At 39.2% G+C, this 10,000-nt stretch overlaps 1 protein-coding gene across 1 annotated transcript in view; it reads left to right on the plus strand.

The window, feature by feature from the left end:
- The window catches only part of LOC144977565 (uncharacterized), a 422,942-nt gene that overhangs the window by 147,437 nt on the left and 265,505 nt on the right, over nucleotides 1-10,000 (plus strand). The window contains 1 exon segment of the mRNA XM_078922917.1: nucleotides 2,532-4,326. Within this exon segment, the coding sequence (XP_078779043.1) occupies nucleotides 2,532-4,326 (1,795 nt within the window).

The following is a 10,000-nucleotide window of genomic DNA, read 5'->3' on the forward strand; positions in this document are numbered from 1 at the left end:
ATGCCTAGAAAATCCCACAGCAGGAAAAACGAGATAATGACTAAACAGACTGGACTAGATAGAATATGAAATTCCAAAACCAAACAATCTTCGGGGCTCGCCAAGATCCCATTAACAAGACCACCATCTCTACGGCCGGACGCTTAACTAGTCCTAGGCCCATGGAGCTGGAGTTTATCCCCGTTTCTGTAACGTGAAACAAACACTAGCAATTGCTTTCAATCCTTTGGCTAGGACGCTTAGTCTATCTCAAAGTACTTTCTGCCAGATCTAAAAGACCGAGTTAAAAGACCGAATCACTGAGAACTGAACTCGTGTGTATGAAAGGTGCCAGACAAATCTAAAAGGTTATTAATTCGTACAATAAGAAAAAGACAAATGCAAATTTTAGGACACCTAAATCGACATAAATGTATTGAACATCTTGCTCTCACAGGAAAGATAGAAGGTAAAAAGAGTAATGTGGTAGACCAAGAAAAACATATTGGAATAGTTTGAACAGATGGGTGACAAAGAAAGAGAAGATTGATATTAGTTTTTTGAGGTTATCTGATCAGAGTGATGAATGGCGTACCATGATCACCGATGTCTGGCACAGACTTGGTAGTACTTGAAGTTAATAAGTGGACCTTTTACAAATCTTTATGTCATTTTTCCTTGTCCAATTTGAACTACACGAAATCGTAGAAATATTAAGTTTTAAAATTATTGAAGTGAAAGAAATAGCTTTTTGAAAATGGATTTTTTTTCTTCTGTGTATTAAAATTATTGTGCTTGAAGGATAATCTACCCGTGAAATGAATTCGGCCAGGGAATCAATCCAAAACAAACAGCGTACTGGCGACTAAGACAAAGAGCTGTTTGAACAGAGAGTTAAAACTCATAGCTAGAGGATTTGGGGGGGGGGGGGGGCATTTGAATTATGGGTGCTTGAGTTGGATTCATGGGGTTGGTGGAGGATATCTTTTATCGAGGATGGAAGAGAGAGAGAGAGAGAGAGAGAGAGAGAGAGAAAGAGAGAGAGAGAGAGAGAGGGAGGGAGAGAGAGGGAGGGAGAGGAGAAAGAGAGAGAGAGAGAGATACACAGAGATCGAGAGAGAGAGAGAGAGAGGGGGGAGGGAGAGGAAAAAGAGAGAGAGATACACAGAGATCTTCGAGAGAGAGAGAGAGAGAGAAAGGGAGGGAGAAAGAGAAAGAAAGAAAGAGAGAAAGAGTGTGTGTGTGTGAGAGAGAGAGGGGGGGAAGAGAAAGAGAGAGATACACAGAGATTACGAGAGAGAGAGAGAGAGAGAGAGAGAGAGAGAGAGAGGGAGAGAGAGATGGAGAGAGGGAGAGAGAGATGGAGAGAGAGAGAGAGAGAGAGAGAGAGAGAGAAAGAAATAGAGAGGGGGAGGGGGAAGAGAGGGATAGAACTGACGAAAGAAAGGAGAGAGAGAGAGAGAGAGAGAGAGAGAGAGAGAGAGAGAGAGAGAGAGAGGGGGGGGGGTAGGAGGGATGGGATTGGTTTGTTTTGCGGACGTGAACATGTGAGAAATTGATTAAATTGTTCTGCCTACCACAATGGCTTTTTTGTCCAATTACGCTGGATGGTTAGAACATACTCTTGACTTTTTCACTCGCCCTTCGTTAAGAGGTCAAAGTGGAAAAGTTCAAATTTACCATGGCTTCAAATGCTTCATTGTTCTTTTTTTAAAAAAAAAAGAAAACAAAATCATTTTACATTTTTATAATTCCTTGTAAATTTCTAGACGTTTACATATATGCAGGTCTGACAACCGGACATTCTTATGGGATTAGTTTACATTGTTGTAATGGACGATATTTTGCTTTTTTTTTTTTTTTTTTTTTTTTGAGATTTCCATTACAACAAATGGATTCCGATAGTTCAATACTATGCAGAGCGCTCGCTTCACACCCAAAGAGACTCGTGATCGATCCCGGATAAAGTTTAGATTTTCTTCTTATCCCCCCCCCCCTCCCTCCTGTCCACCCAGCAGTGATTGAGTACCCGGGTCTACTAGTTCTGGCGGAATATACTTTGCGACAGACTAGCGCCCTATCAAAAGGGTAACAAGTAAGTACTACTGTTCCTTTCACGCTTTAGAAAGCGGGATAATCAACTCTCTGGCTCCATAGGCCTAATGGGTCTAAAGGACTAAACCTTCCTTATAAATTAAAAAAAAATTGAGCTTTTATATAGGGCAATATCCACTAAAAGTGCTCAAAGCGCTTTACAAGGGGTCCCTGGCCAACAACAACTCTTAACATTTAGGACGGGACATGACGCCTGTTAGGCGATATTACAATTTTTTTCGGACAGAGACGGAGCTGTTAACGGTCAGGTACTCATTTTACACCTGAGTACGGTGAGAGCATGTGAGTAAAGAGCCTTCTCCAAGGACTCAACTATGCGCCGAGCGAGGCTCGAACCCATGACCTTCCGAGTGTCATACCACAAGACCACATTTAATAAATTAAATACGCTCATGCTTCATTTCATCTTTATTTTTTTCTTCTCTTTATTTCTCCAGTCCACCTGGTCTGACAAACCCAACTGTACATGGCCCTTGTCCATCTCCGACTCAGTCATCGTCCACTTGTCCAGGCGAAATTGTCAGTACCTCAGAGACGCCGGGGACTTTTGTCTTTGTGCATGCGTGACTACTACTACTACTACTCCAGGCACCTGCAGCATCGACAAGCAACAGCAACAACAGAAACGTGGGTTAAAGCCTGAAATCGTACTATGCAACCTGGCTTCAGATGGTTCCGTCATCGAATGTAAAGTGAATCCAAGTAGTTTCAGACAAATCCTGACAATGGATTGGGCAAAGAAGCTCCAAGACGCCCCCGATAACGAGCTGTCGTTCGTGCTACGCCAGTGTCTCGTCGCGTCGGAGTATACGGTGAGACATCTAAAGTGGGAGGATATTTCACAACAGGATCCTAGGTACTATCTGAATTCCAGCTTTCTGGAAGATTTGGACGAGGATAATGGCATGTGTAATAAAAGTTTTCCTCATTATAGTTTAAGACATTCGAAGCACGCAGGTCGGAGGCACCCTGCGATGCGAGGCAGGAGTAATTCTGAAGTCATCGGGATCGGGTTACCGATAGGTCTTCAGACTAACTCTTGCATCAATTTAAGTACTTTGGGAGTCGGTGGTGGTGGTGGTAGTGGTGGTTGTGAGAGTAGTATATATAATGATAATAATAGTAAATCCACGAGACAGAATGGTGTTATTATTCTTTCGGATTGTACCCAGGATGAAACGTGTACGGATGACGTCATTGATCACGGTCGTGATAAGAACGATCGTGCAAAAAATGATGACGTCATCGATGGCAATGAAGACGACGACGACGACGATGATGATGATGATGATAATAATGATGATGATGATGATGATGACGACGACGACCAGCAACAATTTTCGTCTCCTGCCGGGTCTTACCTAGGCGCGGCTTCTTTAACTCTCCGAGATGATTTGTCGTTCTACAGCTGTCCATCGACCCCGCAATCGCTGTCCAGGCCGGAGAGCCTCGCTTTGCCCGTGGATGTAGATGTTGCTGTGGTCGAATCTCAAAACAATGCTAAAGTGGGATTCGAGGAAGAGCCTGATGTGGTTGTAGAATGTTTGGAACAGCAGTTGTTAAACCACGATTGTATTCTCGAACAAAATCATCAAGAACAACTTCAGCACCTGCAACAACAGCATCAACATAATCATCACCATCAACAACATCAACATCAACAATCTCCTTCGTTAAATATCCGATGTAGATCATGCGTTGATTTTTCTTCTTCCGGAAGTTCGAAAAAATCCCGGACTCAACGTACATCTTCAACTCCAGCATCAACCCAACCAGTATCGTCATTGTCGTTACAATTATCATCATCATCAACATCATCATCTTCATCAACTCTCCCTTCGTCAACAACCGCTACAACTGTGACTACCCCGACAACGATCTCATCAACATCTTCATCAATACCATCGCCTACGTCATCACATAACAATGTCAACTGTCCTGTGGACCCCTACGCCACATGGCATGGTGACAAGAATAAAAAACGTCCGCAACAACAGCAACATAATTTAAAACAACAACAACAACAACAACAACAACAACATCAACAACATCGTTCTTATAATACCAATAGCCACCATTCGTACCAACGCAGTAAAAGTCACGTGGAGTCCTCGTCTCCATACCAACGGACACAAACAAAAACGACGCCGACCAATCACAATCGAGGACGTAGCAAGTCTCCCTCTGGATATAATAATAATAATCACAGAAGCCCTCGATCGACATCCGGTGGTAAGTTGGTCATCTATCTAGTCTGTATTTTTAGATTATTATTAAAATCTTCAGCTCGTCTGGGCATAGCTTTTCCTTTTCCTTTTCCTTATTCGAGTCGGGTCATAAAGGACATAACACAATTCTTTTCACCTTTCTGCTTCTTGCGTAGGAGGACGAGAAACAGCTGCAACACAGTATGGATAGTTCGAAGATGACGTAAATCAGGTCTTTGTTATTGTTTTTTTTTTTTGCCATCCACGTTTATAGTACTTCTCACTAAACTGTATGAACCAGACTATAAACGTTCATGGATACACATAATTTTGTGTGTTGGTCCGTTATACTTCCGGATGGCAATGTTATGAACTTCTTAGCCAAGCGCATACTATCTATATAAATCTGTCGTACTCTGGAAAAACCCATATTTTAAAATTTGGCCAGAAAACTCGTCCTTCAAATATATCGATTGATTTAAATGACCCTAATCTTGCAAAAACTCTCAAACCTGGGACTTCGCGAAGCAGTGAGTGAGCCCATATCAAATTGGGTCAAAAGACCTGAATATAATCACACGTCGAACAACCCCGATCATTCGTGATCTCCGTGTTAACTGTAAATTTTAAAACCGAAAAAGAAAGACAACTAAACATGAGGCAAATTGGATTCAGTAGTCTGATGTCACGCAGCCCGGCAACGGCGGCCATCTTGGTTCTAAATAAAGAAAATAATTACTTTTTATTCTTCAAGCTGGCTAGAACTTTTCATATGTCTTGTGACCGTAATGTGTAAAAGTCAAAACATGATCAAATTTATGTTTTTTCCCCTCTGGATACGCTTTTATTCTCGCCGGAGAAATATTTCATACGGGCGTCCGCCATTGTTCCGATAGTTTAGAGCCAGTGTTGCTAAGTTACCATGCGTCATTAGGAAGGAAGTGACGTTACGACTATTGAATCCTATTGCTGCCTCCTTATTGACAAACACACATTTTGGTCAATTATTTATAATTTGTCTCGTGTTTGTCACCAGCCTTCTGGCTGTCTGTCTGTCGTTCTCTCTGTCTTTCGAAATCCCTTCTAGATGTTATGCAAGAACTATACTGTTGTATAATACGAAAAAAAAAAAATTATAGAGCTTTACTATATATTTATTGTTAAGTTAAAATGATACTTAAAATGACGTCATGTCTTAGACCTGAGACTTCGTATTAATTCTCCGATTTAATATTTTTTTCGGTCATTTAATTCTATTTATTGATATATAGAGGTAAAAATTTGTCTTTCTTTTAAAAAAATAATGAAAAAGTTGTTTTGTTATGGTAGGACAGTTGGGAATTATTAAGGAATTTATTTCTTCCAGACATCATCTGCCATCGGGTGTGAAAATTCCATTAAGCTATGATATTATCGTGTCTAGACGATCACCCCCCCCCCTCGCCCCCCTCAAATCATTTAGTCTATTCTCTACGGGGGATTATTTTATTTTATTTCTGTTTTTTTTTTTTGTGTGTGTGTTTTTTCCCTTTTTTTTTCATCTTTTCTTTTTCTTCCTGTTTTTTTTTTCAGACTTTTAGTTATTCTTTTATCTATCGGTATCAATAACAAAGATGTGAAATATATTTTTGCATGGTGCATTGTTACTGGACAGTCAAAGCAGGTAGATTTTTTGTGATGGTCAGTTAAAGCAGGTACATTTTTTGGGGTGGTCAGTTAAAGCAGGCTGAATTTTTTTGGGATGGTCAGTTAAAGCAGGCAGATTTTTTTGTGGTGGTCAGCTAAAACAGGCAGATTTTTTGTGATGGTCAGTTAAAGCAGGCGGATTTTTTGTGATGGTCAGTCAAAGCAAGCAGATTTTTTGGGATGGTCAGTCAAAGCACGCAGATTTTCTTTTGTGATGGTCAGTTAAAGCAGGCAGATTTTTTGTGATGGTCAGTCAAAGCAGGCAGATTTTTTGTGATGGTCAGTCAAAGCACGCAGATTTTCTTTTGTGATGGTCAGTTAAAGCAGGCAGATTTTTTATGATGGTCAGTTAAAGCAGGCAGAATTTTTTTGATGGTCAGTTAAAGCAGGAAGATTTTTTGTGATGGTCAGTTAAAGCAGGCAGATTTTTTGTGATGGTCAGTCGAAGCAGGCCGATTTTTTGTCATGGTCAGTTAAAGCAGGTAGATTTTTTTGGGATGGTCAGTTAAAACAGGCAGAATTTTTGTGATGGCCAGTTATGCAGGCAGATTTTTGTGATGGTCAGTTAGAGCAGGCAGATTTTTTTTGTGATGGTCAGTCGAAGCAGGCAGATTTTTTTGATGTTTTAACACACACACACACAAACACACAAACGCAAACACACGCAAACGCACACACACAAACACACACTTTCTCAGATCTTTGTGTTACACCAGTGCCGCCTGCTCCTTAGTTTGTCAGCCATCGTCAGATCTAACAAACCCAAACACTGCTGGGTGGACCGAGGGGTTAGAAAAAAATCTGGACAGGCCCCGAGATCGATCTCGGTCGGTCCTTTTGCGTGTGAAGCGAGTGCTCTACCAACTGAGCTATCGGGACCCCCATCTCTGGGGTGGCTGGAATGAAATAAAATTAATAATAGTGGAAACGGCGTGTGCTACTTCTTCACCAAGTTTAAGTAATTGGATTCATTAGTCTGATGTCACGCCGCCCGGCGGCCATCTTGGTTCTAAACAAAGAAAATCATTACTTTTTATTCTTCATGCTGGCTAGAACTTTTCATATGCCTTGTGATCAGAATGTGTAAAAGTCAAAACATGATCAAATTTATGGGTTTTTTTCCCCCTCTGGATACGCTTTTATGCTCGCCGGAGAAATATTTCACACGGGCGTCCGCCATTGTTCCGATAGTTTAGAGCCAGTGTTACTAAGTTACCATGCGTCATTAGGAAGGAAGTGACGTTACGACCGTTGAAGAGTTTAGTTAGATCTTAGCCTTAGTCTAAAACAAGACATGATGAAAAATTCAGACTGACCTAGTCGAGCTATCGATCGTCAAAAGGCGACAATAGAAATAGGAGTAGGTACTAGTCTATTCGGAGCTATTGTAGATCTGTCTTCTCTGTATGAGAGTTCTTGACATTCAATATATATATATATATATTTACACAAACACACACACGCCCGCACACACACACACACACACACACACACACACAAACACGCATTCACACTCGCTTTCGGATCGGAAGGTCCTGAGTTCGAGCCTCACTCGGCCGGCGCATAGTTGAGTCCTTGAAAAAGTTAACCCTCTCCTTACCAACTTCAGGAAAATCGTCACATTCTTTACGATACAACCAACATTTTTATTTTTCAAATTTCTTTTGTACATCATAAAATTTAAAGAAAATGAACAGTTTGTTGTAGAGCATGTTTTTCTAAAGAAATTATTTATCGCAAGAACTTACTGGTATTGTGTTTGAGTGATGAAAAGTATATTTTTTGTATTAGTTGGGTGTGAAGTTTTGGGGGAAAATTCTAGAAAATGTCTGGTAAGGAGAGAGTTAAAAAGTCAGTATAGATAGTATGCGCTTGGTTAAGAAGCTCATAACATTGCCATCCGGAAGTATAACGGACCAACACACAAAACTATGTGTATCCATGAACGTTTATAGTCAGGTTAATACAGTTCAGTGAGCATTACTGATAAACGCGGATGGCAAAAAACAATTACAGAGACCTGAGTGACGTCATCTTCAAACTATCAAGAGGCTTATGTTAAAACGAGCAGGTCGTGTAGCCAAATGGTTTTGTATTGTGGTAAACAATTTCATGTTTTATTGGATGGAGATTTTGTTAGTTTGTAAGGGGAGAAAACGCCATTGTCTGTTTTATTGGCCGTTTAGACCATTAAATTTAATGGGTAGATCGGTTGATCTGCTTGTCACGTGAGGTCATGGTCACTTGATGCTATTTATAGCTGTTAAGGTAAATACTTCGTGAACAGATAAAAAACAAAAACAAAACATTCTACAATAAATAGAGCTGCTTTTTTCGGATGAAACGCATCATTTTCATTTTTGGGCATATTTTTTATTTTTCATTTTATTTTGATAATGTTGACCGAATGAGATGACTCATGGCCCTTGCTTGACCCGTCAGAAAATCTTAGGATAATTTGTGACCCACTCTGTCGGTGATATGTCGAGATGAAGTAAGTCTTGGAAATTGAATTTACCGCCTCAAAATATGAAACTTGATAAATTTCCATCCGTTATGGTGGAGAATAGAGACAATTAGACGTCTACTTCCGTTTAAGAAAAAACCCTCATAGTTCATATTTCCTGTCATTTTGATTTTAAATGCATTGGGGAGGGGGGGGGTGTTATTTACGATATGGTTTTGGGCAGGATTATTAACCCCCAATATGCATACTTTGGACATCAAACTTTTGTTTGATGGATGATCTATATTCCTTCATGGAATGCTGCCGTGAGGAAGAAAAAAAAACTCCAACACCCCCCCCCCCCCCCCAAAAAAAAAAAAAAAAAAAAAAAAAAAAAAAAAAAAAAAAAAAAAAAAAAAATAAAATAAAAAAAAAAACAAGAGAAAAAACAACAAAATCTTTTTTAAAAACAACAAACAAACAAACAAACAAACAAAACAAATTTAAAAAATAAAGTAAAACTCATCAAACGCCAGAGGTTCGCAGTGAAAGGGTTAAACAATATATATCATGTAAATATTATTGTTAGCAAAAAAAGTAAGGAATAAATTTGTATGGTTTTTTGATTTGATGGAATTTGGACACCGATGATGACTCAGGCATGATTTCAATGGGAATTTCAGACACGGATTCATACATAGTAAGCCAAACCGAGGTGTGAACAGGAATTTGACCTTTTTAGAAACTACACAGGCCGCATATGTACAGAGTAGAATTTGATGGGAAATTGGTATTGAGGTCAATATTTGGAGTATACTACAGTACTGGCGTATTCTGAAAAAAAAAAACAAAAAAAAAACAACAAAACAAAACGTCACATTAACCCTCTCCTTACCAACTATAGGAAAATCGTCACATTCGTTACGATACAACCTACATTTTTCTTATTCAAATTTCTCTTGTACGTCATAAAATTTAAAGAAAATGAACCGTGTGTTGTAGAACATTTTTTGGTAAATAAATTAGTTATCGCCAGAATTTACTGCTTTGTGTTTGAGTGATAAAAAATATATTTTTGTGTTAGTTGGGTGTGAAGTTTTGGGGAAAATCCTGAAAATGGCTGGTAAGGAGAGAGTTAAAGAGGAGATGGGAATAAAGGGCTCGAATGATTTTGTATGAATAATAACACATCAACAACAATAATATCAAATAAAAATAATAAACAACAACAACAACAATATCAAATATATCAACAACAACAACAACAACAACAACAACAACAACAACAACAACAACAACAACCGAATATAGCGCCCGAATGATTTTGTATGAATAATAACACATCAACAGCAATAATATAAAAGAAAAATAATAAAACAACACAACAATATTAAATATAACAACACCAACAACACCCCACCACCACCACCACCACCAACAAATAACAACAACAGCAACTACAATAATATTGAAAATAAGAACACCGCCACCCCTAACAATAACAACAATAACAACAACAACAACAACAACAACAACAACAACAAGGCGATACGACCACCGACAATAG

This window comes from Berghia stephanieae, chromosome 7 (genome assembly GCF_034508935.2).
Source record: "Berghia stephanieae isolate SIO BIC M18660-M18661 chromosome 7, UCSD_Bste_1.3, whole genome shotgun sequence".
NCBI classification, from domain to species: Eukaryota; Metazoa; Mollusca; class Gastropoda; order Nudibranchia; family Aeolidiidae; genus Berghia; species Berghia stephanieae.